The following is a 25,649-nucleotide window of genomic DNA, read 5'->3' on the forward strand; positions in this document are numbered from 1 at the left end:
ACTGACACCAAGAAAAACATAACAGAAAATTAGCTAGATCAGCAAGAGAAAAAGTCCCTTCAATCACAGGTCAGCCAACATCATATAACCCAGAATTAATTATTAGTTCGCTGTTCAGTAAAATCTATCCGGAATCTATTTAAAACCATTAGAAAATGATGCCCTCAAAATTGAATGCTGTATCAGTTTTTTATGCTTAAACCAACAAATAAATTTAAAACATTGCAGCCAGCAAGCATGCATCAAATGCACTGCACATGAATAGGAAAGGTTTGCAGGGGTATGGGCTAGGAGCAGGCAGGTAATAGTTTCATTGGGATTATGTTTGGCATAGACTGGCTGGACCGAAGGGTCTATTTCCGTGCTGTATGACTCTGTACTGGATAAGGGGCGTATACTTTTGGATAGTGTGCACATAGCGATCATGTATAGTTCTGCCTACTCAAATTGGGGTGTTATGCAGGATCTACTTTCAATTTTGGAAGGCCTCACCACTTCACATCCTTGTGTCAAACACAATTCATAGTCATACAACACGGAAACAGACCCTTCGGTCCAACTCATCCACGCCGATCAAGTTCCAAACTAAACTAGTCCCACTTGCCTGCATTTGGCCCGTATCCCGTCGAACCTTTCTTATTCATGTACCTGTCCGAATGTCTTTTAAATGTTGTAACTGTACCTGCATCTACCACTTCTTCTGGCAGTTTATTCCACGTAAGAACTCCGTGTGAAAAAGTTGCCCCTCAGGTCCCTTTTAAATCTTTCTACTCTCACCTTAAAAACATGCTCTCCAGTTTTGAACGCCCCTACTGTGGGTAAAAAACCTTTGTTATTCACCTTATCTATGCTTCTCATGATTTTGTAAACTTCTATAAAGGTCACCACTCTTACACTCCAGAGAAAAAAAAGCCCCAGCCTATCCAGCCTCTCCTTGTAACTCAAACCCTTCATAGAATCCCTACGGTGCAGAAGCAGGCCATTCAGCCCATTTAGTCCATACTGACCATCCAAAGAGCATCCCACTCCCTTACCCAATCCCTGTAACCTTGCATTTCCTATGGCTAATCCATCCTGCCTGCGTATCCCTGAATACTATGGACAATTTAGCATGGCCAATCCACCTAACCTACACATTTCTGGACTGTGGGAGGAAACCAGAGCATCCGGAGGAAACCCATGCAGACGTGGGCAGAATGTGTAAACTCCACGCAGACATTTGCCCAAATCTGGAATCGAACGTAGGTCCCTGCTGCTGTGAGGCTGCAGTACTAACCAAAGAGCCACCATGCCACCCTTTCAGTTCCAGCAACATGCTTGTAAATCTTTTCAACTCTCTCCAATTTAATAATTTCTTTTCTAAAGCAGGGCAACCAGAACTATACACAGTACTCCCAAAGTGGCCTTACCAATGTCCTATACATCCTCAACAGAATAATGTACCGACCAGCAGGAAGGGACTCCTGATGACCAGAATTAAAACAATACATGTCACTTCCCACAGGGAATGGTTATCTCCCAACTGAAGCAGGGACACTCACCTCCTCTCAACCTCGTCCCCTACCCTCCCACATATGAGATTTACTGGAAGGCCAACAGTGAGCACAATTCACATTTCGATTCCCTGCCAGCCGTGTGCAGCCTCAATGAAATGAGGCATGAAATTCAAAATTGGTGACACCTCAGTTTTCAATATTCAGATGCAGTTATCTTTCCAAATACAGTAATTTCAAGGTCAATAAGTCCACTTGATTCTCAACATTTATTTTTCCAATTTCAATTTGATCATTTTCCCCTTGAGAACTTACAACAATTGTCCTTGAGAGGAACCTTTTAACTTACCAAGTGTAGGCACATCAAGGTTGTTGTAAACAGCATTTTTCAGAAGGTCTTGAAGGAAAGCCATTAAATAATTGAACACATTCTTATGGATTTGAGGTAATGTGGCAACAACCTTCAGGAGGAAAAGGTAAAGAAATGTAAAACACGTGATGTTGGGTAAAGTGCACTCAGTTTACTAAAAGTACAAAATTATTCTTCTCACTCAGTGTACAGTTGGAAGATTAATCCATCAACAACAAAAAAGCATGTATAGAGCCCTTACAACATTGAAAATCATTCCTTGGTACTTCCTTGGGAAGAGAAAAGTGGATGCCAATATTTACAGGATAGTTAGAAGAGATTAGGGAAAGTTTAGTGAGATGACTGTGCAATTCCACTACTGAAGATTTTAAAGAAAAAAAATGTTGACATCTCTGCTTCAAAAATCTCTAATTTGAAAACCTGAAGTTAAATCTGAACAGTCCCTTAAAGATGGAAGTTACAGCAGACTGTCCTTATGCCAGGCTGGTTCAAAGCCTAATACTGTATCTCATCAATCACAAGGAGACATTTAGAATTTGATTAGCCCTTGGACAACACAATGAGATATTCTGAATGGTGTGAGAATTCAAATCTTCTGGGAAAATAAGAGACAGAAAAGGTCATCAACAAAATTAACTACTTTTGTTAGGCAATGGTTCAATATAAATTAGCACAGCAGCTATTTTGCTTTGTTTGAGATAAAGGCAGGTTGTGAAAATCATTTTGCGCAGAACCATCAAGGAAGTACTCTTGAGACACAGCATCAGAGGGGGTTTTTGGCCAAAGGGAGCACAAGGAACAAGGCCATCAAGAATTAATTGCTGTTTTGATGGAAGAGTCCAGGCAATCTGCAAGTGTCATAACCACAGAACCAGTGAAGAATAAGAAACCTTCTCTCCTTTGCCCCAAATCCTGCTGAATTCACCTGCACAGCCAAACACTGACTATTCGCCTATAGAAAGCAACATATCTTCAGAATATGAATTCAGGTTTAAATATGTTTGCTTCAGAAAGAGAAACTTGAAGTAGTAACAGGCCTTCAATGATCTTCAAAATTGACTTTTCTTTTATCTCTAAAGCATCTTTTATCATTACCTACTTTTCATCTTCCGACATGTATATTTAGTTAATAACATTATTACTTTTAAGTGAATAACTATAACAATTATTTTTCAATAATCTTCATCTTGTTTAATACTTAAACTTTTCTGCTGGTCATTTCTAAATTGAGATACTCAAAAATTTAAAAATGGTTACAAACAAACTTTTAAAAAATTCTTTGTTCATGGAACACTCTTAGGACATGCCTGGTTTATAGTGGCGACATTAGTCAAAGGATGGATTTTGACAAATGTTTCTAAAGTAGCAGGGGAAGCTAAGAGGTGGAAGAACTTTATAATGAGCTCCAAGATAGCATGGCAAAGGCAGGTGAACACAGTAAGGACAAAAACTAGTGAAGGGAATGCACTGCGCAGAAACCAAAGTCTAAATGCTGGGAGTGGTCAGGGTGTTACATTTAAGGAGCTGATGGAGGTAGGTACTTAAAACTAAATTTTGGGTCATGAGAAGCCAGTGTAAGGCATCAAAAGTCTAGGGTGATGACTGAGTGAGCAGCAAGTGGAGCAGGGAAGTTTTGAACAATTTTAAAATTACGGAGATTGGAAGGACCAGCGAATGGAAACTGGAGAAGTCAAGGGTAGACAAGACAATATTAGAAAAAGAAGTTGCTCAATGGAGAAAAGTGTTGTAGAGATGGAAAACGTTTTCTTAATTTCTGCCTGCCATTCAATTAGATCATGATGGATCTGATCTTAACTCCAACTATTTCCCTTGGCTTCATAGCTCTTAATTACCTTGACAAACAAAGTTTAGCAATTTCAGTTTAAAAATTTTGAATCGACATCGAGCCTCAATGGCTTTTTGAAGCAGAGTGTATCATATTCCCATTCCTCATTGTATGATTACCTGCCTATCATCACATCTGAATTATCTTGCTTGAAATTTTAGCATTATGCCCCTTTTGCTCTCGGTGCTCCCCCAAAGGAAGTAGATTTTGTCGACATACCCTATTAAACCCTTCAATCACATTGCTAAATTGTAAACAATGTGGAAAATTGCCCATAAACTGACTAAACATTCAGTATCTCTTCATAGATGGTCAAGTGAAACTCCAACTATAACCCTTCACCTGCATGTAATAAAACACAATTAATATACAATTAAGCAGCAGGTGCACAGCCATCTCTAAGCCACACACCATTTGGACTTGGAAATGGTTACTGTTCTTTCATCATCCATCAATCAAAATCCTGGAACTTGTTCACTAACAGCGTACTAAATGCATCACAGAAGACTATAACAGTTCAACGAGGTGGCTCACCATCATTTTTCAAAGGGAATTAGAGATGGGTAATAAATGCTGACCTTGACAGCAATATCCACATCCCATAATTCCATAGATTCATCAATTGTTCTTCGATATTCAGAGAGTAACAGAGATATACAGCATGGAAACAGACACTTCAGTCCAACTTATCCATGCTGACCAGATATCCTAAATTAATCTAGTCCCATTTGCCAGCATTTGGACCATATCCCTCTAAACTCTTCCTATTCATATACTCATTCAGATGCCTATTAAATGTTGTAATTGTACTCATTTCCACCACTTCCTCTGGCAGTTCATTCCATACACGCACTACCCTCTGCATGAAAGAAGTGCCCACTAGGTCCCTTCTAAATCTTTCCCCTCTCACTTTAAACCTATGCTCTCTAGTTTTGGACTCCCCTTCCCTGGGAAAAAGACCTGGTTATTCACCCTGTCCAAGTTGCTTAGACAGAGGCTGTCACCCCTCAGCCTCTGTCACTCCAGGAAAATAGCCCCAGCCCATTCAGCCTCTTCCTATAGCTCAAATCCTACAACCCTGGTAACATTCTTGCAAATCTTTTCTGAACCCTTTCAAGTTTCACAACATCGTTCCTATAGCAGGGAGACCAGAATTGAACACAGTATTCCAAAGGTGGCCTAACCAATGTCCTATAGAGCCGCAACATGACTTCCCAATTCCTATACTCAATGCACTGACCAATAAAGGCAACCATACCAAATGCCCTCCTCACTGTCCTATCAATCTGTGACTCCAGTTTCGAGGAACTATGAACCTGCACTGCAAGGTGTCTTTGTTCAGCAACACTCCCCAGGACCTTACCATTAAGTGTATATGTCCTGCCCTCATTTGCCTTACCAAACTGCAGCACCTCACATTTATCTGAATTAAACTCCTTCGGCCACTCCTTGGCCCATCTGATCAAGGTCCTCTCTGAGGTAACCTTCTTCGCTGTCCACTACACCACCAATTTTGGTGTTATCTGCAAACTTACTTACCATAACTTATATGTTCACATCCAAATCATTTAGATAAATAACAAAAAGCAGTGGACTCAGCACCAATCCTTGTGGCACACTGCTGGTCACAGGCCTCCAGTCTGAGAAGCAACCCTCTACCAGCACCCTCTGTCTCCTATCTTCGAGTCAGTTCTGTATCCAAATAGCTAATTCTCCCTATAGCCCATTGGATCTAACCTTGCTAACTAGTTTACCATGCAGAACCTTGTCAAACTTCTTACTGAAATCCATATAGATCACATCCACTGCTCTTCCTTCATCAATCCTCTTTGTAACTGCTTCAAAAAAACTCAATCATCTAAACATAGGTCTCAGCTATGCCAACTGTCCTCATTACTTAAATCTTTTTATCCCCAGTATCGTTCTTATGAATCCATACTGCAGTCTTCATCATAAATTCACAGAGTCGTACAGCATGGAAATAGACCTTTCGATCCAACCAATCCATACTGAACATAATCCCATACTGAACATAAGCCCAAACTAAACTAGTCCCACCTGCCTGCTCCTGGCCCACATCCCTCCAAATCTTTCTTATTCACGTACTTATCTAAGTGTCTCTTAAACATTGCAACTATACCCACATCCACGACTTTCTCATGAAGTTCATTCCACATGTGAACCCACCCTCTATGTAAAAAACTTACCCCTCATGTCTTTTTAAAATCTCTCTCCTCACCCTAAAAATATGTCCCTTAGTCTTGAAATCCCCCCATCCTAGGGAAAAGACACCTACCATTTAACACTATCTATATCCCTCAGGCTCTTCATGGTAAATATAAAATTTTACTGATGTTGTGTCCAGAACGGAAAACAGTATTCTAAACAGGATCAAAGCATAGTTTTGTATGACAATGACTTCCACCTTCTTGTATTGCAGGCTCGTTCAGTTAAACAGTAACGTACCTTTCATCTTTTTAATTACTTTCTATACCTATCCACTTGTTTGTGATATTTGTACTTTGATCCATAAATCTCTCTGCTCACCTGCATTTGCTCAGGACCAAGAACATATCTCATTTTAAACTCTATTTCCCACAGTTCGGCCCATTCACGTAGTCTATCAAAGTCCCTTTCTGTACTGTGTACATTCAAGAAAGGTATGCGAACTTGAGACAGTTTGTCAATTAAGGATCCTGACTGAAAGATTCTTACAGAGGACCAAGAAGATACTTGGCTGTTTTATAGATTTCAAGGAAGTTTTTGACAGAGTGCGCTATAATAAATTAATTGAGATTTTTGAAGCCAGATAAGATAGTGAGGGACTTTTTGCAATCTTGTGTTGGGAACACTGAACAGGAATGAATGCACAAGAAACAGGAGCAGGTGTAGACCATACAGCACCCTGTGCCTCTTTCACCACTCAATACAATCACCACTGATCATGGATCTTCTCTCCGTTTTCTCTCCCATTCCCCATACCCTTTGATGCCAAAATGAACAAAAATCCATTAAACTTAGCATTAAATATATTCATTGGTAAAGCATTCGCAACCCTTTTGGAGTAAAGAATCCCAAAGATTCACAATGTGACATTTCAGTCCTAATGATACAACTTTATAACCTCCTTGCTTTTACACACCATTTATAAGAGATCCTGTGTACCTTTTTAACTACTTTTTCAACTTGCCCTGCCACCAACAATTCACTACAATGTCAGATGTGAATGGGAGGTTTATGTGATTGCAATCCTCTGATTTGCTTAGAATTACCTCAAATAATCACACCGGGAACACATGCAAATTGCATTTGCCTTGAAGAAGTGGATTTTGCTCTTTACCTGTTCACTCTGAGCGTAACTACACGAACTCTCCAAACATTTCTTGTAGAAGTTGTAAGGGATGACTGGCTCTGGAAGGGCATCCAGAAAGAGCAACAGTGCTTCAGTTACAGAATGGTTACTGCCAGCTGTAAACCCAAGTCAAAGAAAAATGCAAAGTACCTAATTCTACACAGAAAATATATTCGTCAGCTTCACTGTAGAAATTATCTTAAGCAGGGAAAGGCAAGTTTAAAAAGTATCACTATAATAGTGACTAGAATCCCTTCCAACCTACTAGTACTACACAAATAAAAGTTAAAAGTCAGCTGATCCAGAATTTTCATAGTACGTTTGCACTGGTGCCTCTCCATCGCATTTTGTTAATAGAAGTGCTGGAATTGCAATTGCTTTTTGCGCAAACCATTGCCACAATTGTCATCCTGAAGTTCTACTCAGGCATTATTATGTGTAAAGATTGCTGCTGCGTATCCCTGCCACGACCCATCTAAAGGAGATGAATATTATGATGGATAGTCTCCTCCCTTTCACACGGTATACCTCATTCTATACTTTATGTTAATGGAGTACAGAATATAACCAATATTATTCTAACACAACTTTTAATATGCATGTATGAAATTGCTGTGTAGACTTTTTTTAAAATAGAGGCTGTTACCAATTTAAAATAAAGCAATTAATGACTAGCTTCAGGTAGCATGAAAAGAATTTACTACAAGTGTGCTGAACAGTGATGATCAGAAAAGTATAAACAAAATGCGAAACAATGGATTCTAATTAAAAATTTTGTATTTCTCCTCAAGGCATCCCAACGCATCTCAAAGCTAATAAATAGTTTTGAAGACGAGGTGCTGTTTCATTACAAAAAACATCCTGAATCTCCAGATCTGTGTTATACTTCCAAGAGATCTCCTTGTGCACCTTTCATGGTACACACGCTCTCTGATTCTCCAAAGACCAGAAAATGTGGGCTGTTTTGTTTATGTATACACACAAATACGCTGCTTTTGTCCAGTTAAAAAGCTAGTTAAAGGTCAGATGCTGGGGGCATCAAAACAACACAGCTGCTGTTTTGTCATAGAGCCATACAAGTTTCAAGCGTGGAAGTGATCATTCAAACCATTGTGCTTAAGCTGGCTCTTTGCTCGAGTACTGACATGAGAAACCGCATGCTCACGGACATTAAAAACTTAATCTTTCCAAGAGTTTTGTGGCTGCATTCCTCTTGGATCATAAACAAGATACAGATCATATTCAATTAGCATGAGGTATATAAAACTTAGTTTTCACGAGTTCTACATTTTTCAACTGCCTCACGACCTACAACCAATTCTGATAGTGAAGTACAGAGTAATACAGCACAGAAAGAAAAAAAAATTGTTTGGAAGAGTTACCCAATTCGTCTCTCTTCCCCAAAGTTGCTCTTTAAGTACTTACCCAATTTCCTTTTGAAATTTATGAGTGAATTTTCTTCTATTGCCTTTTCAGGCAATGCATTTCAGAATATAGCAACTTAAAAAAAAAAATTCTCATCTCATTTCTAGTTCTTCAGTGTTCAATCTGGGTCAACTGTTTAACAAATTTTCAGCAACTGAAATCAATACCATTCATGTTGTGAACATTTTTATTAAATCTTCCCAGATTTGGCCAAATTATATAAACTTGGGCTGATCTAATGATTAAACAAACATTTTGTACAGCCTTGCATTACAAAGGTAAGCACCCTGTACAATTTTTCGAACTTCTTTATAAATTTTCCTTATCGCATTCATATTTTGTGTACATACACACCACCCCATGTTTCTCTGTTCCTGCACCCCCTTTAAAATTGTACCATTGACAGTCATTATGAGTTACAATTTAGCAAAGGATACGGAGAAAATCTGGGATTCCAGTATCTAAACAGTCTCGTATTTCCTCAAATTCTGACTTCAGTCCTGGCTGTTGGAACAGGTCACCCTACAAACAACAAATCCATGAAGAGCAGGGTGAAAAGGAGCAGGAAAATAGAGACTGAGACTCATAGTTTGGAATTAATTATTATTACAATAAACATGTTTTTCTGATGAGACCTGGAGTGAAGCATTGCGGTGCAGATGGTCAACCAACATCCAGATTTCTTTAGGGATGTCAAGTGGCTCTTCATTTGCTAAGCTGTCAAAAGGTCCATTCTCCTTTACCATTCTTTCCTGCAAAGTAAATAAATTCATGTTGAACATTTACCACTGTGGAAATAAAGTACATTTTTCATCTGCCCAACAATAATGCCATTTCCACTTATTTTAGGATAAACAGCAGGTTTCATCATTCATTGCAAGATGTGGCTGGTTCACAGAACACATGATGAGCTGCTCTTGACAGCTGATGTGACTCATTATAATAAGACCATTCTTTGCATAGAATCATAGAATTCCTACAGGCCATTCAGCCCAACAAGTCCACACTGACCCCTCCGATCCCACCCAGTCCCATTTCTCCACTGTAAACTTTCTTCTTAAACTTCTTTCTTTTATCTCCTCCATGCTCACCTCCAACACTAATTGTGAGGGCCTCAAAGATAGCCATTTTTGTCATGTTCCTCCTTTCCACTAACCCAACTGGCTAAGTGCCTGCTGTCCTAGACTTGAATTTGAATCTTTCTCTAGTTTATTGTTCATCTGCCCTCATGCCCGCTCCTAGCTCGTCCTTGAATGTGTAGTCACCTCCAAAATTGATTTTAAGTCATTCCTCGAACTCCATTTTTGTATACCACCAATCAGGTCTCTACTGTCCCTCACTGTATGGATACAGCTCTTAACAAATTAACAATGACATTCTACGCCTGTGATTTTCAACCAATGTGCCGTGGAACACTGTAAGATCTGCCCAAGAGTGCTGTGGAATTTTGTTCAAACGTAATGAAAATCAATGAAAACATTGTTTCATCTTCAACAATATTCTAGCCAACTATAATTACAAAGTATGAAACCTGTGAAAATTAACCTATTTTTCTAACCAACCTATTCAGAGATGTTTTTACACACCTTCGAAGCAGGTGGGACTTGAACTGGGGCCTCCTGATCCGGGATAGGGACACTACCACTATGCCACAAGTTGGCCCAAGAAAAGGAGCATATCAGATATTAAACTGACAAGAGCAGAAACTACACATTCATCGAATTAAAAACACAGCATTAGTCTTTGATTGTAAGACACAACATTCGAAATGTATGTGGTCAAAGGGCAAAACTGAGATGATGTGAAAAAATAGAACTGTTTGTCCCAATGAAGTGTGCAGTGTTACTGAGAAGGTTAGGAACAATTGTTCTACGTGACTGCGTCGAAGGTAAACCTTACCCCCTTGTCCTTCTCAACCTGTCTGCTGTCTTCGACATAGTGAACCACACCATCCTCCTCCCGATGCCTCACCAGTGATAACCAGCTGGGTATAACTTGCTCTCAGCTTGTTCCACTCTGATCTATCTAATCAAAGCCTTTTCCCTTCTCTTTTCTGTTTGTCCAAATTAAATCTTAATTCTGAAAAACATGACAAAATTTAACTTTTTCATGATGTCTTGCCCAATGTTTGGCCCTTTGAAACTGTATTTACTTCTTTGCCTCAACCTCTGCTGTAAGTCAGATTTGCAGATGATAACCACATTGTGGAAGACTACCTCTGGTGGTGAAGTTTAAGCAAATCAAGGTTCAGGAAGTGAGTCATAGGTGTAGCTAGTTAAAGACCAAACTATTATCGTTTCTGAGAAACTCAAGATGAAAGCATGCGCTCAGGATCAAAGAAATTAAACTGCAAAGATAACAAAATATTTAGCCCAAAGCATTACTATAATTGCCATGCTTACAAGCGACTTTCATGTCCTGGGGACAAACAAAGCACTTCACAATCATTAAAGTACTTCTAAAATGCTTTTTGTGTCTCTATGTAGAGAAATGTCAGCTGATTTGTGAAAGGTAAGGTCCTGCAAAAAGCAAGATGTGCAATAAATAATACTTATTATTTATAATAAGACACCTACTGCTCCATTCCCCACAATCAGACCACAAGGCTGTGCTCCATCTCCCGGCTTACAAGCAAAATCTGAAGTGTGAGGATCAGTACAGAAAGTTGGACAGTGCTGGTCTGAGGTAACAGACGAGCTCCTACGCAACTGCTTGAGGTCAATGGTCTGGTCCATGTTCAAGAACACAACGGCCAACCTAAATGAGTATGCCACTACTATCGTAGACTTCATCAAGTAAGTGTGCAGAGAATTGCGTGCCAAAGAAGTTAATCCAAGCGTTCCCCAAGTGGAAACCTCGGATGAGCCAGAAGATCCACTCGTTACTGAAGTCCAGGTCAAGTCGAGTGATCCGGACCTACACAGGAAATCTAGGTACAATCTTCACAGAGCCATTTTCGGACGCCAAGAGACTACACCAGATTAACCACACACAAGTACGTCAATTGTGGCATGGCTTACACAATATAACAGGTTACAAAGCGAAGTCGAATAGCATCGCTGGCAACGATGCATCCCTCCCTTGTGAGCTCAATGCATTTTGTGTCTGTTTCGAACAGAAGGTCAGTGAAATTATGTCACCTGCCACAATGGCCTCAGGTGTACTGGTATCCACAGACACTGCTGCAGACGTTAGACTGGCCTTCTCCAGGGTGAACCCACGGAAAACGACTGCCCAGATGCAGTCCTCAGCCATACACTCAGATGCTGCATGGATCCACTGGCAGGTGTATTTCTGGACATCTTTAACCTCTCCTTACTCCAATGTGAGGTTCCCACATGCTTCAAAAAGACCACTATCATCCCAGTGGCAAAGAAAAATCAGGCAACATGCCTAATGACTACCACTTGGTGGCTGTGACATACATCATTATAATATTTGAGAGATTAGTCATGGCACACATCATCTCCAGGCTCCCAAATTACCTTGATCTGGTACAATTCGCCTACCATTACAACAGGTCCACAGTGGTACAATTCGCCTACCATTACAACAGGTCCACAGTAATTACCTACACTCATCTCTGGAACATCTAATAACCAGAACATCTACGTCAAACTCCTATTTACTGACTTTAGCTCCATGTTCAGCTCCATAATTCCAACAAAACTCACCTCTAAACTCCAACACATAGCACTCTGATCACCCCTCTGCAACTAAATTCTTGACTTCATAGACCACAATCGGTAAGGATAGGCAACATCACCTGCTCCCCAATAATCGTCAGCACTGGTGTCCCACATGGTGGTGTACTCAGCCCCTTACTATACTCCTTATACACTCACAACTGTGTGTACAAATTCAGCTCTAACTCCATTTACAAATTTGCTGAAGACACCACCATAGTGGGTTGGATCTTAATCAATAATGAAACGGAATATGGGAAAGAGATAGACAGCTTAGTGGCATGGTGTAAAGACAACAATTTCGCTCTCAATGTCAGGAAAACGAAGGAGCTTGTAATTGACTTCAGGAAGCAGAGTGAAGGACATGCCCCTGACTGTATCAATGGTGCTGAAATGGAGGTGGTCAAGAACTTGACGGTCCTAGGAGAAAATATCGTCAACAAACTGTCCTGGACCATTGATATCAAAGCTAAAGTGAAGAAAGCACACCAATGCCTCTGCTTCCTCAGAAGGCCAAGGAAATTCTGCATGTCCACAATGACTTAGACCAACTTTTATAGAGGAACCATACAAAGCATCCTATTCAGATGCATCACACCTTGGTATAGCAAATACTCTGTCCAAGATTACAAGAAATTACAGAGAGATGTGAACATTGCCTAGTCCATTACAAAAATCAGCCTTCCTTCCATTGACTCCAAGGGATGGGAATAAAATTGTCGCTATTAAGAGCTGCTCTTTTTTTGAGGTATTTTCAGTGTTGGGGCTTATTTCTGTGAATTTTTGGAGAAGTAATTACTGTTTTATAAGCTGTTGCATTGTTTTGGAACTTTGGAAAAAGAATCAAAGCAACAGCACGTTAAAAAAAGGAGGAAGAGAGAGTATGCAGGGACCACGTGGGATGTGAGAAAAACTGAGAAATAAACCTATACAGCTGTCTGATCCAGCAGTGAACCTGCACAGCTACTGCCTCTACTGCTTAGTAACAAGTATCTTTGGACTTTGGATATTGTTCTAAGAAAAATAAACAAACAGTGAAATTCACGGCTAACCTTGGGGAGAAACTTGTATGGGGAGCTCACAGCAGGGGCAGAGTTAAGTGGCTTTTTTTTTTAAAAAGTATGACCTTTTTATTGGGTTTTTTTCATAAATCTACAATAGTGAGTAGAGTGGGTTTTTTTTATTATATGTTCTACTGAGATCTGTCTCTTGATTGAACTTTAAAAATATAAAACATAGATGCTAAGTTATTCTGAAACAGTGTTTTTAGAGCAGTAAGACAGTGCTATTTTCTGAGTCTATAGATTGTTAAGGTGCAAAGATAACATTTAGTAGAATAATGTGCTTTTTCTCCCTGTTGGGTGTGGGAGATTAGGTAGAACTTCAATGTTACTGATGATTATGTCTACAGGGAGTATATTTGGTTGCGAATCCTGTTGGATCGCATGGACTGGTTAGAGCAGTAGTTAGATGCAATGTGGAATTTACAGGTGATGGCAGTGTGATGGACAGCAGTGCTGATACAGTTAGGTAGATGGTTACCTCCACGAAAGGTAGGAGGGGTAGACAGGTATTGCAGGAGTCTCCTGTGGTTATTCCCATCTCAAACAAGTCTGCTGTTTTGGAAAACATAGGGGGTGATAGACTCTCGGGGGAATGTAGTACTGACAGCCAGGTTTCTGGTACCAAGCCTGGCTCTACTGTAACGAGGGATACATCAGGTTCCAAGCGATCAATCGTGAGAGGGGACCCTCTAGTCAGAGGCACAGACAGACGTTTCTGCAGCCAACAGCGAGACATCAGAATGGTGTATTGCCTCCTTGGTGCCAGGATCAAGGATATTTCAGACAGGATGCAGAATATTCTCAATAAGGAAAGGGACCAGCAGTAGGTTGTTGTACACATTGGAACTCATGACATAGGACATGAAAAGAACACAATTCTGAGGAGAGAATATAGGAAATTAGGCAGGAAGCTAAAAAGTAGGCCCTCAAGAGTAGTAGTATCTGGATTACTCCTGGTGCCACGAGCTAGTGAGGGTAGAAACAGGAGGATTGAGTAGATGAATGTGTGCCCGAGGAGCTGGTGTAGGGGAGAAGGAGTCACATTCTTGGTTCATTGAAATTCTTCTGGGGTAAAAGGGACCTGTATAAGAAGGATGGATTGCATCCAAATTGAAAGCGGACTAATATAATGGTGGGGTGATTTGCTAGAGCTACTCAGGAGGATTTAATCCAGAAGGTGGGGTTGGGAGAGTAGGGGCACAAGGAGATAGTGAGAAAGGAGATCAGTCAAAAACTGGTACAGCTGGGAAAAGGGGTAAGTCAAACAATCAAAAGCAGGGAATGATATAGGACTGACAAATTAAACTGCATTTATTTCAATGCAAGAGGACTGGCATATAAGTCACATGAACTTAGGGCATGGTTGGGAGCATGGGGCTGGGATATCATAGTGATTACAGAGACATGGCTCAGGAATGGACAGGACTGGCAGCTTAATGTTCCAAGATATGTATACAATAAGAAGGTTACAAAGGGGCAAGAGAGGAGGGGGACTGTCATTTTTGACTTTGGATAACATTAAGGCTTTACTTAGGGAGGATACTCCTGAGAGTAGGTCCAGGGAAGTTATTTGGATGAAACTGAGAAACAAAAAAGGGATGATCACCTTGAGGTTGTATTATAGACCCTCTAAAAGTCAGGGGGAAATTGAGAAGCAAATTTGAAAGAGATCTCAGTTATCTGTAAGAAAAGTAGGGTGGCAATTGTAGGAGATTCTAACTTTCCAAACATAAACTGGGACAGCCATAGGGTTAAGGGCTTGAATGGAGAGGAATTTGTTAAGTGTATACAAGAAAATTTTCTGATTCAGTATGCGTATGATCTTACAAGAGAAGGAGCAAAGTGGAACTTTGGGAAATAAAGCAGGTCACTGAGGTGTCAGTGGGAGAGCACTTTGCGGCCAGTGACCATAATTCTATCAGTTTTAAAATAGCATTGGAAAAGAATAGACCGGATCTAAAAGTTAAAGTTCTAAATTGGAGAAAGGCCAATTTTGATGGTATTAGGCAAGAACTTTCAAAAGTTGATTGCGGGCAGATATTTGCAGGTAAAGGGATGGCTGGAAAATGGGAAGCCTTCAAAAATGAGATAACGACAGTCCAAAGACAGTATGTTCCTGTTAAGGTGAAGGGCAAGGCTGGTAGGTGTAGGGAATGTTGGATGAATATAGAAATTGAGGTTTTGGTCAAGAATAAGGAGGAAGTATATTTCAGGTATAGACAGCAAGGATTGAGTGATTCCCGAGAAGAGTATAAAGGCAGTAGGAGTATAGTTGAGTGAATTCAGAAGGGCAAAAAGTGGACATGAGATAGCTTTGGCAAATAAACTTAAGATGAATCCAAAGATATTCTACAAATACAATAAGGGCAAAAGGATAACTAGGGAGAGAATAGGGCCCCTTAAAGATCAGCAAGGCTGCCTATGTGTGGAACCGCAGGAGTTGGGGGAGACACTAAAGGAGTATTTTGCATCAGTGTTTACTCTGGAGAAGGATATGGAAAATAGAGAACATGGGGAAATAAATAGGAGGTGGTGCTGGACGTCTTAAAACATACAAAGGTGGATAAATCCCCGGGGCCTGATCAGGCATACCCTAGAACTCTGTGGGAAGCTAGGGAAGTGATTGCTGGGCCCCTTGCTGAGATATTTGTATCATCGATAGCCACAGGTGGGGTGCCAGACGACAGGAGGTTGGTTAACGTGGTGCCACTATTTAGGAAAGGTGGTAAGAAAAAGCCAGGGAACTATAGAGCAGTGAGCCTGACATCGGTGGTGGGTAAGTTGTTGCATGGGATTCTGAGGGACAGGATTTACATGTATTTGGAAAGGCAAAGGCTGATTACGGATAGTCAACTTGGCTTTGTGCGTGGGAAATCGTGTCTCACTAAGTTGAGTTTTTTGAAGAGTGATGAAGAGGATTGATGAAGGCAAAGTGGTGAATGTGATCTATATGAACTTCAGTAAGGTGACTGACAAGGTTCTGTTTGGTAGACTGGTTAACAAGGTTAGATTACATGGCCTTCAGGGAGAACTAGCCATTTTGATACAGGACTGGCTCGAAGGTAGAAGACAGATGGTGGTGGTGGAGGGTTGCTTTTCAGACTGGAGGCCTGTGACCAGCGGTATGCCACAAGGATTGGTGCTGGTCCACTGCTTTTTTTCATTTATATAAATGATCTGGATGTGAACATAGGAAGTATGGTTAGTAAGTTTGCCGATGACACCAAAATTTATGGTGCAGTGGACAGCGAAGAAGGATACTTCAAAGTACAACGGGACCTTGATCAGATGGGCCTGTGGGCTGAAGAGTGGCAGATGGAGTTTAATTTGAGATAAATGTGAGGTGCAACATATTGGAAAGACAAATCAGGACAGGACTTATAAACTTATTGGTCAGGTCCTGGGAAGTTTTGCTGAACAAAGAGACCATGGAGTGCAGGTTCATAGTTCCTTTAAAGCAGAGTCGCATGTAGACAGGCTAGTGAAGAAGGCACTGCCTTTACTGGAGAGTGAGTTGAGTACAGGAGGGAAAGGTCATGTTGTGGCTCTACAGGACATTGGTTAGGCCACTTTTGGAATACTGTGTTCAATTCTGGTCTCCCTGCTAAGGAAGGATGTTGTAAAACTTGAATGGGTTCAGAAAAGATTTACAAGAATGTTGCCAGGGTTGGAGGGTTTGAGCTATAGGGAGAAGCTGAATAGACTGGGGTTTTTTTTCCTCAAGCATCACAGGCTGAGGGGTGACCTTATAGAGGTTTATAAAATCATGAGGGGCATAGATAGGGTGGACAGCCAAGGTCTTTTTCCCAGGGTAGTGGTGTCCAAAACTCGAGGGCATAGGTTTAAGGTGAGAGGGGAAGGATTTAAAAGGAGCAACTTTTTCACACAGAGGATGGTGCTTGCATGGAATGAGCTGGCAGAGGAAGTGGTAGAGACTGGTACAATTACACATCCAGATGCCTTTTAAATGTTGTATGTGAATAGGAAGGGTTTAGAGGGATATCGGTCAAATGCTGGTAAATGGGAGTAGATTAATTTAGGATATCTAGTCGACACAGATGAGTTGGGCCAAATGGTCTGTTTCACTGCTGTAAGTCTCTGACTCTGTGTACACTTCCTGCTGCCTCAAGAAAGCAGCCTACATAATCAAAAATCCGTCCCATCTGGATATACTCTGTTCCACCCTCTTCCATTGGGCACAAGATACCCCCAAATGTTTGAAAACACATACCAACAGATTTACCAACAGCTTCTGCCCTGTTGTTATCAGACTTATGAATGGACCTCTCATACATTAGAGTTGAACATTTTCTGCACCTTCTGTGTAGCTGTAACACTATGTTCTGCATCCTACTCTATTACCCTGATGTAAGGTATGATTTGTCTGGTTAACACATAATACAATACTTTTCACTATATCTCAGTACATGTGACAATCATAAATCACATCAAATAATAAGGCTATTTAATTTGGAACTGTACCGGTTAAAGAATAAGTGTGAAGAATTTTATGGTATTCTTCGACTATTTATGCAGAGTCCTTTTCATCCACCTCAAGATTGATGAGTGTCTCTCTCTAACTTTGTTTATTTCAAAAATATACTTTTTATGTAAAAAAAAACTTTATATATAAACATAGTCACTAAAGCAATTCAGTTCTTTGCATATGGAGAAACAAGTAAACATTGGAGTTGACTTTCCCAACAGTTCCTCAAACCCAAAGGCATTTCTTACTTATACAAGATACTATTTACATATATTTGAGGCACCAGAAGGGTCCAATAACTGAATCGACCCCCATTGTACTTTGGCAGAAAGATCTCAAGGCAGTGGTCTTTCCCTGCTGCGCCTTGGCAGCAGCTGCCCCAAGCTTTAGTTTGTCCCTCAGCATGTAGTCCTGGATCTTGGAATATGTCAGTAGACAACACTCGGTCGAGGTCAACTCCTTACAGGGGAAGGTCAACAAGTTTCAGGCAGACTAAAGAGCATCTTTCACTGAGTTGATGGTCCTCCAGGTGCAGTCAATGTTTGTCTCAGTCTGCGTCCTGGGGAACAGACTGTAGAAAACAGAGACTTGCGTCACAGAGCTACTTAGGAAGAACCTTGACAAAAACCACTGCATGTTTCTTCAGATTTCTTTTGCAAAGATATATTCCAGAAGGAGTTGTGTGACAGTCTCTACCCCCACACAACTGCTTTGAGGACAGTGTGCGGTGGCAGAGAAAGTCCAGGCATGCATGAAGGATCTCACAGGTAGAGCCCTTTTCACTACCAGCCATGCTTTCTCTTGGTGCTTGTTGGAAAGTTCTGGTGATGAGATATTCTGCCAAATATTTCTGACAGTCTGCTCAGGAAGCTACCCGATAGGATCCACCTCTCTTTTCTCCACAGGGTCTTGAGGATGCTACATACTGACCACTTCCTGATGGACTTTTGGTCAAAGGTGTTTCTCTGTGAAAATTTCTCCACAAAGGACAGGTGATATGGAACGATCCAAATATTTAGACCGTTCCGCAACACCAAGGCTAGTCCCATAGAATTGTGGAATCTTAGAATCCCTACAGCGTGGAAGCAGGACATTCGGCGCATCAAGTCCACACTGACCCTCTGAAGATCATTCCACCCAGATCCACCCCATACCCTATCCCCGTAACCCCTCATTTACCATAGCTAATCTACCTAGCCTGCATATCCCTGACACTATGGGCAATTTACCATGGCCAATCTACCTAACCTGCACATCTTTAGAATGTGGGAGGCTACCAGAGCACCCCGAAGAAGCCCACACAGACACGGGAATAATGTACAAACTCCACACAGACAGTCACCCGAGGGTGGAATTAAGGCCACAGTGCTAACCACTGAGTCACCGTGCCACCCTTTGCAATACCAGGGACAGGCAGAACCTCAGTACGTCGTAACACTTGGTGTTTGTGAACCGAGGGTCCACTCAGAGCTTGACGCAGCCCCACACAAAGATGGTCATCAGGATGAGGGCAGCGTTGGGTATGTCCTTCCCCCAACTTATCCAGAGCTTTGGTGCTCTCTAACAGGAATGCATTCACTAAGCAGCGTGCTGGGAAGTATCACTCGAAAATATATCCCCCAGTCCTGGAGTACCAGTTGATTCAACAACTTTCTGGGTGTGATCTATCACAGATGTTAAACATAGCAAACAAGGGAATATTGAGCGGCCTTGCATAACATTTTTAGAAGCAAAGCTATTTCCATGGCTGTGGCTGCTTTAGAATAACAAGCTCCTTTTCTCACCAGCTCCTGTATTCTTTCGGGTTTCACTTCTCGGATTGGCTCCTTCATGTAACAAAGTGCTTGTAACGAGGATCCAAAGCAGCTTGGGAGGTAATTCCCATAAATAGCCAGGAAGTAATCCTTTCCTCGTTGTAGATGCAAGATTAAAATATCGTCAATGCGGTCCGTTCCCATATTTAATGAGGGCGCAGTAAATTTATTCACATACACTTCTAATTCAATTTCTATCCTTTCCCCTGCAAAATGTAAAACCATGTTAATCAGTTGTTACAAGTCCAACCCAAAACCAAACAATCTGCATCTGATTACTGCAAAGAATGATTCATTTCATTCGAAGAATACAAGACAACATTCTTCTGTACCTTAGTTAAAATATTCTTATAATTCAGTCTCTTGTCGATAACAGCCACAATAATTCAATTTGTTACAAAGAAAATTAGGAAACAAGTCCTGATTTGTGATAAGGAGGAGATAAGTGACTCTTAAGCAACTGCATTTCCAAGGACTGAATGAGTTCAGTCCTATATTTAAGAATGGGAATTGTACTTAAAAGTTAAAAAGGAAAATTTTGCAGGCCCATGGTTAAGAACCAGGAAATGGCTGACTGGATCCCCCTCTCGAAGAGTCAGCACAGACCAAATATCCTCCTTCTGTACTGTATCATTCTAATCTCAGCTCTCTCTTTTCTGGATTTCCAGGAAATAAGCATGTGCTTTTTTCATACATTTAATGTAGCCAAGTCCAGCTATTCAGCAACTTATCTTGCCCACAGAATGTTATGGCTGTGGAGCAGGACCTCTGGTGCAAATTGGCTTCTGGCAACACCCCTTTGTAAAATGTAACCCATGGTCTCACACTAATTGCATGTATGATCCATTCTACTCAGTGTGACAACTTCCCTCACATCCTGCCCTGAAAATCAGTGTGAAACAACAGGAGGTTAATTCAGTCTGGCACCCAGTCGCATATAATTTCCATTTTTGAAGTTTTTCTCAAAAATATGAGATGAAATATGGCTCAATGTTCAAAAGAGATGCATTTATGCTTTGATACCCAAACAGACTTACCCTCACTCAAAATTCCCTTATTAGGGGTAGCACTGAACCATGGTTTGCAGTACGAAGGCTCATCCAGCTTTGTGATGAATTCAAACTGACAGGGCACTAGTCCAGTATTTGCAATTGTGAGTGTTTGAACCTGAAGCTGCATGAACTTCACATTCTCAAATTGGAACTGAGAAAAAGAAAACACTTTTCACAAAATGCTGTGAAGAAGGACAGAATCTTTTACAGTCTTTTGTTTTTATAAATACACATCTCTGTCAGATTTCAATTAAAGTCTTAATGAGACAAATGGAATAGTAAAAACACAGCAGTGTGGCAATGAACAGTATATGTCAAGACAATGTCAGTCTTAACCTGCTCCATGCAAGGTATCGGATTTCTGGCATCCAAACATTCCAGGGAAAGATAATACTATCCACACCAACGCTAAGTGAATCTCTCTGTCTTGATAGTCAGGGTATGGTCACTAGAGGGAAACACGTTACGACTGCAGGGGAACATGAACTCAGCTCGTCCTTCAACACAGCCACCCCCATTCAAGAGTCATTCAGATTTTCAAAAGAGAGAAAACCTGGAAGGTGGGTGGCATCCATCAACCAGTTTGTGTCTATAATCTTGGTAGAAAATTGCCAGACTCCACAAAAAAGTGGTGCCTTTGTCTGTTTCCTGTGGTTAATGGTATTTTTTTCACAGTTCTCCTGAACAACTTAAGATAGGGTATAACACCAGGAGAAATTCTAGGACGACATTCTACCATTTGTTCACTTTTTGTGAACATCACAGTGAAACAAATTTGATTTACATTTTGCATTTAAATAGCAAATGTGAACAGATTTCAAAATTTATGAAAACTGAACTATTTAGTGTGGCACAGTATTGTGATGGCTCTCCTGTATTCCAGGTTCAAGACCCGTCTGCTCCAGAGGTGTGCATTAACATCCCTGAACAGGTTGATTAGAAAATATGTTTACGGCCTGCATCAATTCAAGAAGACTGCTCACTACCACCTTCTCAAGGGCAATTTGAATGGGCAATAAATGTTGGACCAGCCAGAAATGCCCACATCCCATTAGTGAATGAAAATGAAGTGCTGGGCCCTGAATGGCCCCATTTCAATCCCTGGTCTGTCCTCAGTCATAAAGCTCAGTCAGAGAGATTATGGATAGGCTTTAAAGCAGGGGACAGGATTTCAAAATAAGCAGTCTCCTTTTAAGACAGAAATAACAGGAATTGCTTCTTTGAAATTCTTTGGAATTCTCTTCCCCAAAGGATAAGCTCAAGGTGGGGTTGGACAGATTGAAGTGTGAAGATGAGGCCACAATTAGAGCAGCTATGATTTTACTGAATGGCAGAGCAAGCTTGAGGGAGTCACTTGGTCCTACTTTTTTTTTATGCCTTATTAATAAATTCAAAGACACTTCAATCGAACACTCAGAATGGACCCCAAACCCTCACTTTAGGAGACATCCTCCTACAGCATCCATCAGTAATATCAGTGCCCATTTGAGCAGAATTTCATCAAATTCAAAATACCATAAATCATGGCACTGCTGCCTCACAGCACCAGGGACCCGGGTTCAATTACACCCTCAGCGAATGTCCCTGTGGAGTTTGGACATTTTCCACATCTCTGTGTCAGTCTCCTCCAAGTGCTCCATTTTCTCCCACTGTCCGAAGATGTGCGGGTTAGGTGGATTGGCCACGCTAAATAGTCCATTGTGTTCAGGGATGTTCAGGTTAGGCAGATTAGCCATGGGAAATGCAGGGTTACAGGGACAGGGTGTAGGGGTGGGTCTGGGTGGGATGCTCTGTGGAGACGCAATGGGCTAAGTGGCCTGCTTCCACACTGTAGGTATTATATGATTAGATATTTTAGAGCTAGTTGACACTGTTCCGTCTCATTCTGATTAAAGGAAAAAGACTTCCATTCTATTTGGCTAGTTGAGTGCAAGATCGGGTGTAGATGAAAAGAGCATTTTGTGATCAAATTTGTTTGGCAGTAACACAAGTTTGATGCAAGTGACATTGTTTAAATGTTAAATTGGAGAACTATTATGCATTAAGTTGACTATGAGGCTTGCAGTTCCACCTCATTGACAGACCCTTGATTTGCCTAGCGAGCAATTACTACCCAAGGTGAACTGAAATGACAATTGTGCATCATGGTACATTCAGAAAGATGGATGACTCTGACACGTAACAGAATGTCTTACCTCTGTTTTGGACAAGGATACTGAAGGAATAGAATCATTCTCCATTCTGTCCAGTACGCGAACAATGTTTTCATATGTCTTTTTGCATAATTCTTCATTGACCACCTTTATCTGTAATTTAAAAAATCAACTGTGCTTAAGATTCGAACACCACAAAGTTCTAATTTAAAAGAACCTGAAAATTTCCTTAAATCAAAGCAAAACAATGTGCGCTGCTGGACATCTGATGTGAAAACAAACAAAAAATGCTGGAAAAACTTAGTAGGTCAGGCAACAAGTTAACGTATCAAATCAATGTCCTGCCATCACATCTGATGAAACAATACCTTGATATTAACCAGTCCATGAAGAGTGGGCTAGGTTGTGAGGGGTGGAAGGAATTAATAAATGAAAAACTGGGGAATGCAGCCACAATCTGTATCTTACATCGGTGCTTTTACGACAATGGATTGTAAACCATGTGAGCATCCTACCTTCGACAAAGGACACTCATCAATATCATTAACTAAGGTTCCAAAAACACATTTGGGAGTCTAATTTAAATTTAACAGTTTTTAATCATATTTTAAGGATGATGGCTAGGGGAGCTGCTGATTCCAGATCTAAAGTATCTTTTGCAGCATGGCCAGGAGCAAGAGAGTCCCAACCCTCTGGGACACTGTCAGGTTCACTTCTTTTGAAAACATGCTCCCTGCCAAAATCACTGACACTCATCTACATGCCCACCTATAGCTCTTTCCCTCTGGATTATGGTACCGTGCCCATCTCTGCTCTCAGCATTTTCAGCTTTTAATTGACAACTATTTCTGCTTAATCATTGCTGAGAGCTACTCCAAAATTACTAATACTGAGGAAAGAAATCACAATGAAGAAGGGCTCGACTTAACGCTGTGGCAGACAATAGATTAAATTAACCTGGCGACATCAAATGTGACTTAATTGGACAGGCTCCTCATCTGCTACTCTCTTGCCCAGTTAAATAACCCTCAACCTCTGAAGAGGTCCTTGGGAAAGGCATTAAGTTCTACTCACAGATTCTCAAGGTGAAGAAATGTTATTCCCATTCATGACTGCATTATTTACGATTTCCCTTCATCACTATGTCCCCTACCATTTTCTCAGGATATATACACCAATTTGAGGCAAAAAGCTGCACCTCATGTTGAAGCCAGGCACCACCTTGGCCACACTGCTTAGTTCCTAGTAAACTGCAAACCTAGCTGTCCTGGGTGAGAGACAGCTGTATGTTTGTACTAATCTGTCTCACAATAGTTAAAAATGTACTTGTTGCTGAAGGCAAAAATCCAATCTCTAAAATGTAAATTTAAAGTCAGGTTCTAAAGTAGGGTTGGAGATCTAAAGAATCCTCTGAAAGGTTTGTAAACCAGGTTTCACACACTATTTGAGGCCTACACTGCATAGTGTCTAATGCCAGTATGCTGTCTTCCTCCTGTGTGGGGTCTCGATCTGCTTCTGTTTGATTTCTGTTGCACCAGTCTGAGTTTGTGCTGTGAATTTAGTGTTGGGAAGAGGAAGAAATCACTTCCAACTGTTAGACCATCAGAACTTTGAGAAACAGTGAAGCCCAATTAATACCAGCAATTATGTAATCAAGTTTAATTTAGCATTATTCCTTTCATTCCAGCAAGTTCCACAACTCCATTTTTAATTTTTCTTTTTAATTCTAAGATGCTTTGAGTCTCAGTTCACGCTATAATTAATTTACACAAGCATTGGATCTTATAATGTTTGATCATTTTAAAGAACTACTTAAAATTTAAGCAAACATGGAACTCCAGCTGACAATTTCTCTTTACACAGATGACCAAGAACTAGGTCTGAATAACATTAAGTGTGTTAAAATGCTTCCATACCCCAGCTAGAAAGAGTGCGCTAACTGGTTTATGGTCACTGATTTTCAAAGCCATGTGACTGCGATACTCCAATTGCTTGATGTTGCTTCCTTTCCAAAGGATTCGATCGCACCATGCGGGGACTCGACATTTCTCACTAAGTAGTAAATAAGACAACACTTTGGTAAAAGCATTTCAGACCCTCTGCCTGTCTCCAAGTGGTTTATACAAATACACACAAAAATGATGAAACAGTTTAAAGTTGCATTCAGTTAAACATTGGAAGTAATTAATTATTGATTCATAGCTTCATCTGAATTTGTTGGTCCAAGTCAAGTATTCAGAATAATTGAGTCTTAGCAGTCATTCACAAGGAAGGAGATAAATTGGTTAGGCTTCCCTGGCCTGATTGGTAATTGTATATTCATTGTCTTTAGTGATATGTGGGAGGTAACTTACACTGGGGATTCACTTTTGCTCCTTTCAAATCTCATCTGCCTCAAAACATATCCAGAAAAAATGATTAAAAAACACTCAACAAGACAGCAGATAAGTCAGTTAGCTCAGTTGGCCGGATAGTTAGTATCCTGTTCAGAAAAAAACACCATCAGTCTGGTTTTGATTCCAATTCCAACTGAGATAAACTTGTGATCTGCCTCCTTGCCCTGCCCCAACGGTGGAAGGCAATGCCAAACCAACATTGAGAAACTGACACAGGGTGAAGTATCAGCCGATAATGAGGTCTCTTATCCATCCTTATCTAAAGCTGCTCAGACAATGAGTCAAGGACCTGCCTTTGGGACAGGACATTGATTTAATGAAGTACTGAACTCAAACTCCTTAACACAATCACAAGCTGTTAAGTAGGAACAGACTGAAACTATTTTGTTGGATTAGAAGCTGTGTGCTTGCAGTGTGCATCTCTGTAAAAGTATACGTTTTATAAAAAGGTGTAAAGATGATCTCCAATCTATCCTTCACCACCAGCCTTTCTGGAGTATAATACTGATCAG

General features: G+C 40.7%; 1 protein-coding gene across 2 annotated transcripts in view; it reads right to left on the bottom strand.

Annotated features, from left to right (window-relative positions):
• inpp5b (inositol polyphosphate-5-phosphatase B) overlaps positions 1–25,649 on the bottom strand; it is a 244,184-nt gene that overhangs the window by 16,700 nt on the left and 201,835 nt on the right. For both annotated transcript variants that reach the window (XM_048613275.1, XM_020513305.2), the window contains 8 exons: positions 24,658–24,793; positions 22,784–22,894; positions 20,574–20,739; positions 19,507–19,742; positions 9,122–9,238; positions 8,924–9,008; positions 7,050–7,177; positions 1,843–1,954 (listed from right to left, as the gene is read on the bottom strand). In XM_048613275.1, the coding sequence (XP_048469232.1) occupies positions 1,843–1,954; positions 7,050–7,177; positions 8,924–9,008; positions 9,122–9,238; positions 19,507–19,742; positions 20,574–20,739; positions 22,784–22,894; positions 24,658–24,793 (1,091 nt within the window). The remainder of the gene's footprint in view (positions 1–1,842; positions 1,955–7,049; positions 7,178–8,923; positions 9,009–9,121; positions 9,239–19,506; positions 19,743–20,573; positions 20,740–22,783; positions 22,895–24,657; positions 24,794–25,649) is intronic.

This window comes from Rhincodon typus, chromosome 27 (assembly GCF_021869965.1).
Source record: "Rhincodon typus isolate 14 chromosome 27, sRhiTyp1.1, whole genome shotgun sequence".
In the NCBI taxonomy this organism is placed as follows: Eukaryota; Metazoa; Chordata; class Chondrichthyes; order Orectolobiformes; family Rhincodontidae; genus Rhincodon; species Rhincodon typus.